At 42.6% G+C, this 17,024-nt stretch overlaps 1 protein-coding gene across 1 annotated transcript in view; it reads right to left on the bottom strand.

Moving 5' to 3' along the window:
* Positions 1 to 17,024, bottom strand: part of vwc2l (von Willebrand factor C domain containing 2 like) — a gene marked incomplete at both ends in the record, with an annotated part of 198,283 nt that continues 181,259 nt past the window's right edge. Inside the window, 2 exons of the mRNA XM_084310023.1 lie at positions 1 to 152; positions 14,938 to 15,067. Of these exons, the coding sequence (XP_084166149.1) occupies positions 1 to 152; positions 14,938 to 15,067 (282 nt within the window). The remainder of the gene's footprint in view (positions 153 to 14,937; positions 15,068 to 17,024) is intronic.

Here is a 17,024-nt window from a genome sequence, read left to right as displayed (position 1 = left end):
CTATGACAACGTCTGGCCGTTGAGGCACTCCCGCCGCAAGCACTGCGCCGGCTTCCACCAGTCCCCGTTGTGGCAGCGGCAGATGGTGCAGTCGTCCACCTTCACTTCGATGCCGGCCGGGATGATCGTCGTTCCGGCGAAGCAATTTGGACCTGTCGCCATCGGGGAAGGAAAGAGGGAGAGAAGAAGAAGAGGAAGAAGTCTTTATTTGTAGCACACACTGCTACATTGTCATGCAGCGAACGCACACATGCAAGATGGGCGACACACATAGGAACAGGGCTGTCCCTGACTAAGAATTTGGATAGTCGACTATGATTGGCCGAAATTTGCCGATAGTCGACTATTACTATTAGTCGACTATAAAAAAAAAGGTGTAAAAAAAAGTATAATTATTTTTTATTATTATTATTTTTTGTATCATTCCATTTGGGCTGTGCGGGGTGCTTAATGTCTGAAGGAGTCGACGGAAGCCTTCTTGTCCTCTGCAAAACCATGCAATTGGTCCACTGATGGATACATCTTGATATTTGTCTAGTCTAGTGTGTTCATTAGATGGGTAAAATCCTCTTTCAGTGCCTCTGTGCCTGTTTTCTTAGGCAGTTAGCCTTGCTGGTATGCGTGCCATTAGCGTTAGCCACGCTTCTAGGCCTCTTTTCTTTTGGAAAGAATGATAAAAAAAAATTAAGTATTAAAAAAAAAAAATAATAATAACTTGATTTTTTTACTAAGAGGTTGGCAGTCGACTACGGCTCCTTTCGATCGATTAGTCGACTATTCGACTAATCGGGGTCAGCCCTAGAACACACATTTTTTGGGGATGAAATTTACTCTGCACTTCCCGTCGTCCTTCCCCCTCTAGAGCAGCCGGGAGCAGACATGGGCTGCTGCGTGGGGCAGCGCCAGGGGACCAATCCAAGTGCTCCTGTCCGTCTTCGTCAGGGACACAACAGCGTTAGCGATCTGTCCTGCGTGTTTTTCCATTGGGTTTTATCTCTTTTTTTTGCTGGAAGGGAAACTCTTGCGAGCACGGGGAGAACATGCAAACTTCACACAGAATGGCCCGGGAGATACCCCACCTGGGTACCTGGCAACCCAGGACCTTCTTGCTGTGAGGCAACAGTGTTAACCACTGCACCTTTTTTGGAGGGGTGGTGGAGTGATGTGCGAGGAGGAGCCACAGGGAGTTTGAGTTTAGTCAGAAACACAGATCTTTTCACGGGCACACACACCGTCTGGCTTGTTTTTGTAACACTAAAGCGCTTTTTGTTAGTCTTCCCCCTTCTCCCCCGACGCAGAGCGCTTTGCATCCTAATGCGCCACGAGTGGAGAAGGCTGAGAGAGAGAGAGTGAGAGACAGAGAGAGAGAATGAGAGAGAGAGAGAGAGAGAGAGAGAGAGAGAGAGAGAGAGAGAGAGAGAGAGAGAGAGAGAGAGAGAGAGAGAGAGAGAGAGAGAGAGAGAGAGAGAGAGAGAGAGACTATGAAAAAGGCCACAGACTCCTGGAATTCTACACACATAGGCACGTTTGCATACAGTACATGCCGTTTATCTGCACACACACTGTACCGACTTCCGTAAACAATAAAGAACTCTGATAAGTTGCCTTTATCCTTGAAATACTGCTAAGATTTACTTGCTGCATATCCCTGTTTTTTTCTTTTTTAGGCAGATAAGACTTTAATTCGCCTGATTTGTTTGATATTGCGTCTTTGGAACAGTTCATACTGATTGTGTTACCGATAATCATTACAGATAAAAGGCGACGGACTACCCCCCAAGGTACATTTTGTGTGGAAAACCGCCGTTGCATTTCCTAAAAATGCATTAATATGTTTGAGGTAAACACAGCGTGAGATTAGCATTTCTATTTTCTCCTCCAGCCGTGGGGTGAGGTGAGGCTGCATGCTTTTTCTTTTTCTTCTTCTCCATGCTCCCTCTCTGGAGGCATAAAAGCATGCATGTGCCAAGAATTCACCCCGGGTTTTAATCATTCACAACGAGGCGATCATCAACTCAATTGGTGTGACGGTGACTTTGGGTGGCACTGCTAAATTCGGGTCTATAAAACCTGCCAAGATCCAAGATCCCCGTACTGATGATGAAGAACTTGTCCCTGTCCCGTAACTCCTTCCAAGACACAGTAGCTTGGCCCGAGCTAGTATTCATGTACTATTACGACGTATTACAACGACCTTGATTCAGTCCAGTCAAAACTTAGCATGTGCGGTGAAACGAGAAGCAGGGTGCTTGTGTGCCTTTGATAGCGCACTTGGGGCCGTGGGGCAATAGAATGCAAATCCGCAATATTACTCAACTTTGAGCGCAGTGTTTGAGAGAAGCTGATATTGAGAGCTTTGAGATGACCTGTCTGGAGGCCTGAGCGTTTCCTTGATTATCTCTCAGTATTTTATCCTTCTTCCTCTGGGATGTTGACTCTACTCTGAGATTTGCATCAAGAGCATCGGAAACGGCCCTCAGCATCCGCTGCACCAGAGGGGCCCACATTAACATAAACTCACAAGCTTCTGCACGCTTTCGTTTCAGACTGGCAAGGACAGAGATTCAGATCTGCCATAGGCTACTCTGCCTTGGTTCAACATTCTTCTACTACATTCTGTTCATGGGTAGAGCTAAGACACAACAGGCCATTGTTGTAGTCGAGTCACTAAATATCGAGTCCGAGTCGAGTCTCGAGTCCCCAGTGTTCAAGTCCGAGTCCAAGTCCGAGTCATCAAGGTTGAGTCTGAGCTGACGTACAAATAAAAAAAGGTCTACATTAAACATAAATGACAGTGGTAACTATTTCAAATGTAGTTTATTTACTTTGTGACACAATAGCCAGCCAAATGTCAAATGATTAGGGCCTATTACAAAACAAATCTTAAAAAAAAATTATAATAATAATTAAAAAAAATAATATATATATAACTCTAACCCTAACTAACCTTACTGTCATGCACTTGTTACTCAGCTGATAGAGTTGTACCCTTCCTGCTGTCTTGTTGTACAAAACTTGTAAGTCGCTTTGGATAAAAGCGTCAGCTACATGACAAAATGTTAAATGTAATGTAAATGTAAATAACTGTATTTATCAATTAACAAGTCAGAGTCCTCGTCTGCACCTTCCGAGTCGAGTCCGAATACAGACGATGCTTGAGTCCTGGACTCAAGTACTACAACACTGCAACAGGCATTCAATATATATCTATATATAATGTGTGTGTGTGTGTGTGTGTGTGTGTGTGTGTGTGTGTGTGTGTGTGTGTGTGTGTGTGTGTGTGTGTGTGTGTGTGTGTGTGTGTGTGTGTGTGTGTGTGTGTGTGTGTGTGTGTGTGTGTGTGTGTGTGTGTGTGTGTGAAAGGCACAAGAGGAACAATCCTATCATCCATCCCTGTCCCCAGCTTCAGCTGTATAGCCCAGGGACGAGTCTCTGGTCCATTCGGACATGATAAAAGCCCTTCAATCTGAGCTTGGAGGAGACATTGAGAGTGCCAAGCCTTAACTTTCATTGATCGACCTCCGGACAGCTGCACAGGTTACAGGACAGCCCCCCCAGAGGTTGATGAAGGAAGCAGGGCAACCGGCATGGCTGCCAAGTGTGATTCTTTATGGCTTGATAGACTTAAGTGCGCCGGAGTGCAAGGACACAGTTTCCACTACTTGTCACCACACCACAGAGGACACACCGCCACACCGGTCCCAGGGATCTGCACGTTCACAGCCAATACAATTTATTATATTAGTTAGCAGCAATGGTTTGTCTTATGTCCAAGCTAGCATATGACATATTTTGTTAAGTTGCTTATTTTCAATCACATTGACTCACGCATTGCGTTATATACACTGCTGGAAAGAAGGCTCTTACTCTACTCCTACCGTGAAGCAAGTGATGGTTTCTTACTAAAGGTGAGGTTGGTAATACCAGAGAAATGAGCAAGAGTCAGCTTACATGTCCAGCAGAAAGAGAGCAAGATCTGCATCACTTTTCAAGCCTGGTGCTATGCACACACTACATACCATACCAGCTTTAAGCTGTATTTTTCTTTTTTAAATAATAACAAATATTTCCCGCGATGGTGATGTTAGTTTTTTGATGCAACCCAGGGAATACCATTTGGCAGGCCAAACCAATCTGATTGGTTGACTTTGAAGCGTCATCCTTGACAATCCTGTTAAGATGCAAGTATATTTCTGCTCTGCATTCTTTAAAGGCACTAAAGGATTTCGACTTCAATAATATCATGCAATGTCCTTGTCCACTTGCAGAATGTTGAGACTGGTGAGAATGAAAGACAATTGCAGAGACCCCGACAAGTCCATACACTTTAAGGACCGGCCACGTATATATACGTGTTTCGGTGCCATGCGTTGTGGACCAGAGCCACGTATATAGCCGTGGCAAGTTGTTATTGTTTTATTCCATATTTATAACGCTATTAACGTCCGCGATCGAGATGCATGACCTACCCACATATTTGATTTTCAAAACATGCAATACCGGCCAGATCCGCTTAGGGGCGCCATCGCTCCACTGCAGTATCATTGAGGGCGATTGTACAAAAAAAATATTTTACAGTCTGTGGGCGGATCATATGAGCCTCGATTCCAAACGAAGACCCTCCATCTTTGATCCCGTTACCGAACGCATATTTCAGCCTGGAATAATGGGATTTATGATTAGCCAATGGACATAGATGCTCTGTAATAGTCCGGATGCTACGCAGTTTGTTTTATTTCATTCGTATATATACAGTAGAAATGGCGTTTGATATAACGGCGCCAACGTTTAGCCTATTATCTAGCTTCCTGGAAAAAAGACGAGACGAAAAGCGTGAAAAAAAATATTCACAACGCTATAAAATGACAACCAACCGATGGATTTTTTTTTCTTTAAGCCATTATGAAGGCACGGTTTATGCACTCAAGTGACAATGAGAATGGACAGATAGCATTTCTATAAATTATATATATAGCTCTTAGAAAGTACATCGGTTTGTAAACAAACCTCTGTTCTCTGAGGCATAAATCGCCGCAAGACTGTGGTCGCCAAAGTGTTAATATCCTCTATTTTGTGTTGATACTGTGTACGACCAGGTTGGATCCACAGAGTTTTGGCACAAAGGAAGCCTTTCCACACAAACTTGCTTTATCAACAAAAATAACGTTCACATCACAGTTAGCAAGGGCTGTTCCTCTCCTCTAGTCATTAAAGATTCATTACAATGTAAAGCGTGTTTTTCATTATTGTTGCATTTTTAACAGAAGGTATGTTGATGTAAAATTAACTAAAGCCCTTTGATCACTATCCCCCTGGATATCAACAAAATCAAGCCATTCTAGATATGCAATCTGCTTCCTTGAAGATATTACATAATATACTCTGGTTACTCTGATTGGCCCATCAGTCAATCACACTATGTCTGATTGGTCCCTCCTTCAATCCCACTATGTCTGATTGGCCCATCAGTCACATCTGAGTGTTGTAAGGACACTAAGTGCTTAACAATCAAGCATCTATAGCAGGGGTGGGCAACCTTTTTAGACATGATATCTAGTCTACTTTGTCCTTTTCCCAGACTGGAGAGATCTACCATCGCCATAGCCCTACCATAGCCAAGCAGACAGTGAGAATGACAGCTGCTTTTAGGTTTTATTATAGGCTGCAGAATAGAATCAGAATAATGCAAACATATAATGAGTCAATAATTTAATATTAACACTTTCACTGCCACACACGAGATATCTCGGGTTTCCGATAGTTATGTTGAAAGCCACTCACGAGATTTCTCAGATTTTTTTTAGCTATCTGAAATCATATTGCATCATGCGAGCCTACCCGAGTATACCCGAGCGCCGCCGGTGATCATATGTGGAAAAAAGCGCCCCCTATCATCTCCCAGATGACATTAAGGGATTTTGGAATGGACTCAATGAAAATGGATGGGGAAAAAAATCCGGTACTCCACATTTTCCAGTCCACTGATCCAGCCGGGGTTACCACAGTTCATTCTGGAGCCTCTCAGCCCCGCGGAATCATGTGTACTACTGTATCACGTTGGATCCATACACTTATCGATTTTTTCGAATGGTGATCAGGAATTGGAATATACCAGTTGGATACCATCTGATGTCAGGTAAGGAATCTATGTTATCAGTGTTAGGATAATCAGACAAATTTTGATGAAGATATAGGCTGTTTTGTGAAATGGGCTCTTTCGGTTTTACTGAAAAAATCCATGAGGAAATGAACACGCCGATTATCCGTGCGCGCCTCGAATGGGCGTGCGTGTATGTATAATATTGATCATCTAGCGTTTATTTGAAAACGATTCATAAATAGGCCGACAAATATCAACGTTCTGGAATATTCCAGTAAAAGACGATTATCATAGAATGCCCCAGAATGGAAGGTTTTTTACCTCAAAACGGGTGCTTTTCAAAATGCTCTGAAACGGAAATGAAGCGATAAAAAACCAATCTGCCTTGACAGCACAGACTGGAAAAGTATTCTTTGATAAGCGACGGGCAGATTAGACACATAGCCATTGTAACTGAGGGGTACAATTCCCTGACTGTATTGATAAGTATGGTATCATTAAACCACTACCGCTTTATGTACTTTAATTACTGGCCATACAGTACATGATATATAAATATGATGAACACTTCCCACAATGAATCGGTTCCACACCAAATGGTAATTAAGTATTTATTGCAGCAAAAGGTACATAATATACTTCTCTGTATTTTACTTTGGATGCGCTTATAAGGCAAAGGAATGTGCGTAGGCAAATCAATAACGAATGTCCATTCTCTGGTTACGCAGGAGGTAATTATACAACCTGAATCTTAGGGAATTATATCTATGGTACACTAGTAATATATAGCGGGAGATACTGGAAGGGTCCCCCCGGTTGTAAGCCAGCAGGGGTAGAGGATCTGTCGGTAGTAGAGAGTCTGGTCAACGATGACTAAGGAGACTCCAAGTACAGGAGACGGTGCAATAGTCTCTTGATCCACAGACGAATACAGCTGTTCTCCGTAGACTGTAGCTCCACAGTGAAGAAAGCTAGCCGGCCTCAGGCTCTCTGAGGCGCAGACTCGACTGGTCTCCTCACAGGGTAAATCCAACACGTGTAGGCGTCGGCGATTCTCCGCTCCATAAATCACAGGACCAAAACAAATATAATCCAGCCGCAAAGGGCTATGTAGTCGTCGGGTAGATTAATCCAGTGTACATGTCCACACGGTTCTCGTCTAGGTCTCCTCGGGTGAAAGCGCCATGAAAGCAGCCCAGCCTGGATAAGCACTCTAGCTGGTACGAGGAAGCGTTGGTGATGCTGGTCACTGTAGAACTTTAGCCGCACGATACACTATACACAAATAGACTATTACTGACTTAATAGAAATATGTCGCACTCGACGGTATAGCGCCAAACTCTGACAATTCAGTTATTAATTCGCACGCGGTCTCAATGCTCTATTTGGGGCCAAACAGGCCATACTTCACCGCACGGAGTATCGTGGGTGAGGCTTCAACTTATTGGGTAACTCTACTTCTGTATTCACCTGCGCCATATTTATATGCACGGCGAACAAACTAGTGCCAACCTCATTTCTGTCTCGTATCCCTGGGCAAGGCCGGGCATGCACAGACATGTCTTGACGGTGGCTTTGAACCTGACTCTGGAGGCACGGCCCCGGCGCCTGTGGACCGCTGTCCAATAGGAGAATGAAATATTATGGTCTGTAATAGGCTAAAGGGATATTCCGTGTATATGTACAAGGAATATACAAGGGATATCAAACGATATACAAATACTATGCAATATATATCAATCAATAAATATATATATTCGGTTTAATCTGATCCTTTGTAACAGCCATAATTTAAAACATAGATTAGGCGATATTAACGTTAACATTGAAGTGGACTGTGGCATCAAGGGGGTAAAAAGGAAAACCCGGCGTGGCACTCAAAGTGTTAATAATAAAATGTAAATAAATATATTCTGACTATTTGGGAAGAAAAGTATTTTGCACATTGATATCATCAAATAATACTAATACAATTATGGGACCTATACATGCATACCACTTACTCCTGGTTACTTTTTAACACTTCATATTTAACAAGTTCTGAGTACCTGGGGAGAAAGGTTTTTTAAACATGGATATTAGCCTTCAGTGTGGCGGCCCCCACCCTTGGAACTCTTTCCCGGCTGAGATCCGTTCTGCCACATCCATGGACTCCTCCTTTAAGACAGCCCTGAAAACCCACCAATTCACGAAGGCCTACGGCCTCTAGTCATTTATTGTTATTATTTATTTAGTTTATTCCTGTGTCTTTTTTGTTGCATTGTAAAGCATCCTTGGGTTTCTTTAAAGGCGCTATACGTTATTATTATTATTATTATTATTATTATTATTATTATTATTATTATTATTATTATTATTATTATTATTATTATTATTATTATTATTATTATTATTATTATTATTATTATTATTATTATTATTATTATTATCATTAAATAATAATAAAACAACACTTAAAATGCTGATGATAGCACTTGCTCCTATTTTGGCTTTTTTGCTTTAAAATTCAAGATTAAGAAAAAAAAGATTCCTTATTGTTCCAGATGTTTATTTGAGAAGTCAAGAATTGCACAATACAAAATAATCAATATTATATATTAATTAGGGCTGTCAGTTTATCAATTAGATTAATTAATTACACAGCAAATTATCGCGTTATGAAAATTAACTTTTTAATATGGCCATTTGCATGTTCTTGGTATCTGATTCTAGGGACATCTATAATGGATCTCAGGGAATGTATTCCCAGTGTCAGAAATACTGTGTCTGTTACTAGGCTTGAGTAAATTGTAATGAACCAAATGAGAATATCAATATTTTTTTTTAAATCTTTGACTGTGAATAACACCATGCTAAAATTGACCAGACCTGAGAAATCTAAGCAAATTAATAAATGGAAGATGATTAAACAGAAGGTTTTGTAGATACAGTACTGAATTCTGCCATCCGGACACATGCAATTTGAAATATGATTATAGAATATAGAATATCAGGCATAAAATGGTTATGCGATTAAAATGCGATTAATTAGATTAATTAATTACAAATCCTGTAATTAATTAGATTTTTTTTAATCGCCTGACAGCACTAATATTAATATATGATTCTTTCTTATTTTAGAGGCAAAAAAAGTCCAAGCAGAAAACGTACAAGAAAGCCCTCTGTGTCCAACTGCGTTGCCTCTTTGCCTTGTCACTCCAGTTCTGATGCACATCCTGTAGTAGCGGAGGGTACGCCTCTGCAGCGTTGCACAGTTCATCTGTACTCTGATTTTGAAAGCCTGAAATGAGCTGATAGTGTCTACCACATGTCTGTATTTTCCTTGCAGCTATAAATTCAGCTCATTCTGTATCTCTGTCGGGTCTACAAGGAAAGACAAATCCATCAGCCACTGCTAGTTGGGATTTCAGTTCTCAGGCACCTTTCTTTTTCTCACTTCACTGTTGGCTACATCTTGTCAAACCATTTGTGAGTGACAGGAAATGCCAGGTTCCCTTTTTTTTTGCCAATGCCGCACAGTTGTTACATATGAGGCAGATGAGAATCCTCTTGCCAATCTGTGTTGCAATGGTAGGTGTTTTGTCTCTTCCCAAACCAATTCTCAATGGCGCAGTCTTATCAGCTCAGTTGTGGTTGTAAGCAGGTAATACACCTGGCTGAGTGTGACGTATTTGTAATCCCAGCAGGGCTATTCATGACGTAATTAAAAAAAACACGAAATGAGGGGAATTCGCTCCAGAGGGTGGAGCCAAGGGAAAGACAGTGAAAGAAGAAGGCGGGCTTAAGAGCCACACAGGACAGGGATTGATTGGGATTCACATTTAAAACAGAAAGCCTGAGTGTGATTGGATATCTTTGTCTGGGATTTCCAAATCATCCAGAGATCGACTCAAAGGCCCCTTGCGACCAACATGGTTGCCCACCACTGATCTATAGCGTCTAGTGATCTGAAGGCCACACCTCCTCAGCCTACTGAGAGTTGGCCTTGCTCCAAGAGGGTGACCAAACACAACATATCAAATGATGCATCTGAACTCTGAAGCTGAAATAATTATGTTTAACAGTTCACAATAAGAAATTTATGACTGAATTAAAATATAATTGTAGTGGATATTTAAAGCAAATCTCATGTCCATGCTTACAACAGGAAGTTTATGGGACATTTGATCTTATCATGAGAAATAGGCTCCCAATGTTACACCAATGGTCTCATTTGTTTACTGTAATTACACCAAGGTATCACAAGCAATCTGACTGATATATTATATAATAAACAGCAGCAAGGAGCTGCAAGATCACAGGCAGCGGTTACACAGGTCGGGCTCCAAACGAACTTTTTACATTGGTTGCACCAGTGCGCCTAACTTTTTCATTTAGGTGCACCCAAAATTTTTCACTGCGCCTTTTGCCGCTGCAATAATACATTTTAAGCGTTACCTTTACCATTACCTTTTTTGTCATACTATACTACCAATTACTCTGTTGGCTTTACTATTTTTAAATTACATTACGTTTGGAAAGAACGCATTAGGACTTGTTTAGGACTCGAAATCCAACATTTCAGACTTGTGACTTGCGTGAGACTTCCCTGTCTTGACTTGGGCATTGGCAGTCTTGACTTTCAACTTGAGTGTAAAGACTTGAGACCTACTTGGGACTTGCAAAACCATGACTTGGTCCCACCTCTGGGAGACAGGCATCAACCATTTAGGTGCTAGGGTCTTTGTTATATCCCAATGTATGTGCTTCCCCTTAGACCCACAGGGGTCGTAACAGTCTTAGTCAAACAAGTCAATTTGTTCTCAAAATGTGACTGATTCGTCTACTCTATTGGATGGACTATTTGGATTAGTGGATGAAAACCTGTGATTATTAGTGGACAAACAATGTGTTTAGAAGATACTGAAGTGGTGGTGGGATGTGACAAGCTGAGTGCGTGAGTGAAGAGGTAAGCAGCAGCTTACTGAATGGAGGCTAATGCAATTGAATAATGATGCAGAGGGATCAAATTAGTTTTCTGATAATGCATTAGGCAGGACTTTGTAGCCTAATGGCAACCAAGTTTGTCTGCACTTACGTATATGAAGTAGATCAGTTGATTCGGAAGAAAGAAAGAAGTACGTTTATTAATCCCCTTGGGGAAATTTGTCCTCTGCATTTGATCCATCCTAACTATTTAGGAGCAGTGGGCAGCCACACAGTGCGGCGCCCAGGGACCAACTCCAGTTGTAATGCCAGTACCTTGGTCAAGGGCAATGGCAGGAGTATTATATACCTAGCATGCATGTTTTTCATGGTGTGGGGGAAACTGGAGTACCCGGAGGAAACCCACGCAAACATGGGGAGAGCATGCAAAAAAGGCCCCCTGCTGGGGTTTGAACCCAGTACCTTCATGCTGTGAGGCAACAGTGCTAACCACTGCACCACCATGCTGCATGATAAAAGTCTGATACTCTACAGACTGACGGTCACTGACCTATCCAGGCATTCAGGTTAATTAAGTCCTAATTCCTAAATTCCTAATTAAGTTAATAGAGTTCTCCCGAAACTACGTAAATAAACTCTGATTCAATTCAAATCTATTTCGCTCAAATATGATGGCTCGATAGCTTCGATGCAAGGAGTGCAGTGCATCCATGCAAATTGACCTGCTTTATACCTCAAATCCTGCATCACTGCTGCTTGTCCATCACTGTGTTGAGCAGAATCATTGGACCTCATGATCGAAAGTGTACATAAATATCTTCGTAACTATCTTTGTAAGAAGTTTGTAAGAACAAACTTATGAAAGATCTCCTCTGGATGCCTGAACGCATGAAAAGGTGTTCGTAAATAGCCAAAGCGTTCTCAGCTGCGCTCCCCGGAATTCTTAAACTGAAAGCAAATTCTCGTACACCTGAATTTGCATAAGGAAACACCCTACCAGTGTTTAGGCATGCAACGTTGACTTTAATGGCCTCTATGGTAGTGCACCACAGTCAGTCAGGCCACAGAATGAGCTGACAGGTCTATGCATGATTCATCCTTACTGGTCACATACAATACATATATTCCTTGTCAATTCCAGGTTATCATCAAGTATTGTTAACAAATCTTGCATAATTAGAACTATTCACCAGAGTGACTTTATATCATTTGTGATATACTGCATGACTGCAGTAGTTTGCCCGAGTCTCTGCTGGCCCGGGGAGGAGAGAATTGAGCCGCGCCTGATGTCTCTGTCTTTCCGTCAAAACGCCTTAGTTAAAGTGTGCCAGACGAAGCGTGTGAGAGCTGCTTCTTCCACCGGCGCTGTGTTCCAATTGGAGGAGCCACCACCGGCAGGCTTGAAACGCTGCCCATTCATCTCCGCAGCAGGTGAAGTGAGAAGCAGGGGGGGGAGCACCGGCGTGCTACAGAGACGTTCGCCTGGAGTGTGGTTGTGGCGATTGTTTCATTATCGCCATCCCGCGGCCGCGGTTTAGCGCTAAGCAGCACCGCTCCCTCCTCCACCAATCTTACCCTGTCGACCCCGTCCACGCCCCGTCCACGCCCCCCCTCGCTCCTACACATCCAACCCCAGAGAGGTGTCCTCTGGCAGACGAAGCAGAGGCCCAAGCTCCCCATGGTGGTGGGGTTCTGGAGACGGCCTGAAATGCCACCGCCGCGAGGGTGTCACCATATCCTGTCTGTCCGGATTAGCTCTCCCTCCATCCAGCTGCTGCGGGCTAGCTTGCGTGTGTGCGCGCGCATGTGTAAGTGAGAAAAAGAGTGCAGTAGAGAGAGGGAGAGGGGAGAAGACGGATAAGTGTGAAAGAATGTGTGGGTAGTACTGGACCACCAGAATTCTCCTCAGCCTCAGCGATTCCTTCATCCCTATCCGTGGAGTTGGAGAATATAGGTGACGGTGACCAGACGGTGCTACGAGGGGAGAAGCTAAAAACCTGCTGGAGGAGAGTCGTTTTCTTTAGTTGTGCTCGTCTCTTATATCACACCTCTATTCAAAGGACATGAACCAAACAAATCGCTGGATTCTGCCATGACACTGTTGAAAAGACTGAGGGGCGAATTCACAAAGGGATTGCATGGCTTTTTCTGACGCAAATAGCCCCAAAACAAACCTTGCTATTCAGAAAGCACTCGCAAAGGGTGAAATACTGTGCTAACTGCGTTGCCATCATCAGTGCATCCATGCTATTTGCGGGTATTTAAATGAGGTAATATGGGCGTAAAATGTTTCTATGCAAATGCGCCTCCTTGCAAAAACACTCCAATTCACAAAGATCGGCGCTAATTGCCATAGGCAGTTAAAGTGACGTTATTTACGTCTTCAGATAATTGGTGGTAACTAAGTGCATTTATAAGGGGTGTCATTGCCAACGTCTCCGGTGATCCGTTGGGTTAGGTAATAATCACAATAAAGAGAATAGAACCAGCACACTCATATGCTCCAGAATAAACTTTTAATTTATAACGTTTCGTCAGGTCCATGAGGAGTAGACGCTGGAAACACGGTCAATGAAAAGTGTATATGAGAATGCAAGTTCTATTCTCTTAACTAAACATTAAATACAACTTAATTTCTCACTCTAAAAATATTCCTATGTCTGAAATTATTTTCACTGGCACACAGTGCCTAACCTTGGCCAAAAGATTCAGCACCATGGACAGGTCTGCTTAAACTCATTTATTTTGGGATGACATGACAAACCAAATTGGACGATTTGGTACCATCTGGGTGGGCAAATTCTAGATGTTTTTTTTTATTTTTTATTTTTTTTTATTCCTATACATCCCTAGATTGTGTTTTGATATGATAGACATTTTGGTTTTGTAGCTTATTAGTGGTTAGTTAGTTAGTGCTCCACTTCATAGATTTGCTCGTAGGTCGGGTTGTGGGGGTACTAGAGACATGATCATGATCACGTTTTTATGCACCTGAGTCTCCTGATCACGTAGAGATAAACCCAGAGTAAATTGTAATATTGATCTGTAGGGTAAATAAAAGGTTTGTGGATTTTTTTTTTTTAAGTCTCTTTAATTATTTATGCATTAATTAGAGGATATCCTCTTTTCTTATCCCTCCAATTACAACTGTAGCTTTCGTTGGTCAAGCTAAGAGAGAGTGGAGCTTCAGATCTGTCAATCTTGTCTTCCACCACTCTCATTGTCACTACTGTCACCATTTTCTATGATTCCAGGGCCTGTGTTTACCATGCATCTTAACGTAGAAGAGCTGATCTGAGACCAGATTGGCTCACAGGTCATAGCGAGGGTGTATAACGGTCATGTGACCCGAGCAGTGATCCTGGATCAGTAGCCCACTCCTTTTCATAGACGTGTGATGAATATGGGCCCAGGCCTCCAGCTTGTCCCATCATGTTCCACAGCAGCAGTTACTGTCATTTCAGCCATAAAACTCCGTCCCTCAGGGTCAGGGGCTGGCTAAGGAAAATCTCCCGCATCGCCTTGTAAATAGCCAATGAGCCATAGGAATCCTATAATTCTAATTTGAGGATTGGTTGTGTCTGACAAGGGCATCAGGGCATTGGGAGACGAAGGGCTCTCCAGGCAGCCATTAGTCCCTCCCACCATGGCCTTAATCAATGGGCCAATGTTTACTCTGCTTAGTGTGTCATTTATAATTAAAGCTAGTAGCGCCCATTAGTGGCCAACAGGCCCAAGGTAATGATTTTAATTCATAAAACATCAATTACGTCCTCATCCTCCGAAAAAGGCCCAGTCATCAATTGGCTTCACAGCAGATAAACTTGCCGGGGTCCATTTGATGAAATTTTAATGACTTCTGGAGTGTGTGTGTGCGTGGAATTATGCAGAGAACGAGGATTCCACTCACCGTTTTTACAGATGGGACAGCACTGCTCCGGCTCGTACACAGGGTTGACGCACTCCGGAACGGCACAGTCGGACACCACGCAGTGCACCTCGTTATTCGGCTCACAGCGGCACCATTCACAAGGTGAGGGCTGTGGGCAGTGGAGAGAGAGAGAGAGAGAGAGAGTGACAGAGATTATACGGGCTAGATAATTCAACATATTTCACCTCTATCAGTGCAGTGCAGCAGGGTCAGTGGTAAGACTTGAGCAGACTGTCAAGCAGTGCACATAGTTTAAACTGCTGTCACTAATGCCTTTTTGCCGATCTTTGCCTAATAACAATATGCATATGGTATTCAACTATGGTGCATTTTTATATAGCGCTTTTATCCAAAGTGCTTTACAATTTGTTCCTCACACTTTTACCCATTCACTCACACACACCGATGGCGGAGGTAACCATGCAAGGTGCCAACCTGCTCATCAGGATAAATTAGGGGTTAAGTGTCTTGCTCAAGGGCACTTTGACACACTGCCTGGGAGGAGCGGGTATCAAACCGGGAACCTCCGGTTTACCAGACGACTGCTCTACCTCCCGAGCCACTGTCGCCCCAACTAATATCCCTACCAGCAAATGAGATCTACGCTCCTACATTCAGTTGCCAATTATTGAGTCATATGACTACTAATATGTAGATTCATATGGAACTATTAGTAATGTTGTAATAATTATGGTATATACACTAAAAGTAATTTCAGTTCATGGTACTTTTCATTTTGGTGCATCGTGCCTCAACTTGCCAGAGCTAACCAGTTCTGCAACGTGCTGAGCTGTTCCAGATTTAACCAGTTCTGCAATGTGCTGAGCTGTTCCAGAGCTAACCAGTTCTGCAATATGCTGAGCTGTGCCAGATCTAACCAGTTCTGCAACGTGCTGAGCTGTTCCAGATTTAACCAGTTCTGCAATATGCTGAGCTGTTCCAGATCTAACCAGTTCTGCAATATGCTGAGCTGTGCCAGATCTAACCAGTTCTGCAATGTGCTGAGCTGTTCCAGAGCTAACCAGTTCTGCAATGTGCTGAGCTGTTCCAGATCTAACCAGTTCTGCAATGTGCTGAGCTGTTCCAGATTTAACCAGTTCTGCAATATGCTGAGCTGTTCCAGATCTAACCAGTTCTGCAATGTGCTGAGCTGTTCCAGATCAAACCAGTTCTGCAATGTGCTGAGCTGTTCCAGAGCTAACCAGTTCTGCAACGTGCTGAGCTGTTCCAGATCTAACCAGTTCTGCAATGTGCTGAGCTGTGCCAGATCTAACCAGTTCTGCAATGTGCTGAGCTGTGCCACGCTCTACCCCACTATACTGGTGCATTTCATTGGACTTCATTTGTACAACATCTCTTGACCGGAAAATGAACTGTAATGCAATTACAAGGAGTGGAAAAATACAGTGTTTATGACACAACAAAAGGGCATCTGTTCATCACAACTAGATTTTCTTTCAGCTCTCATCATCAAGACTTCTTTGCCATACGTGGCATGTTCAGTGGGTTATAGGCTATATCATAACTGACAGTTCTATATTTGATAATACAGTAGTATCCAGTTCCTAACGCACACATTGATGTCACTACTGTAATGCCTTTTCAATTGCACATGCTTCAAGGACAGAACTGACCCCAATCCTTACCCAGCTATACGTATGCTAATCACAACAGGACAGCTGTGTATCTCCTTTTCTGAAAAACTATAGAGAAGAATTATACACTGATCATGTGATTTTGAGTATCAACCGATACCGATATTTCCCGATCCGATATATTTTTTTTTATTCAACAAACATGACCATGTTCACGTCTTAAACTCATACTGAGGCCTTAGTTTTGGTTTTAAATTGCATATCATCATTCATTTATTTATTGTCACACAGAGCAGAAGAATTTTGCCAAAACAAACCAATAGTATCCAGCTGCAGAACGGCAGACCAGCCACACTCTCAGACCCAAACGCATTTCCTTTGATTTAATTATACATCAAATTATTTATGAAGTTAACTTTTCACCTGGATAACATCAACATTCAGGGTGAATGTAATGTGAGAAATTGGGAT

This window comes from Notolepis coatsorum, assembly GCF_963971535.1.
Source record: "Notolepis coatsorum genome assembly, chromosome: 3".
In the NCBI taxonomy this organism is placed as follows: Eukaryota; Metazoa; Chordata; class Actinopteri; order Aulopiformes; family Paralepididae; genus Notolepis; species Notolepis coatsorum.
The sequence above is the reverse complement of the archived record's forward strand: the minus strand, read 5'-3'. Positions and strand labels throughout refer to the sequence as shown.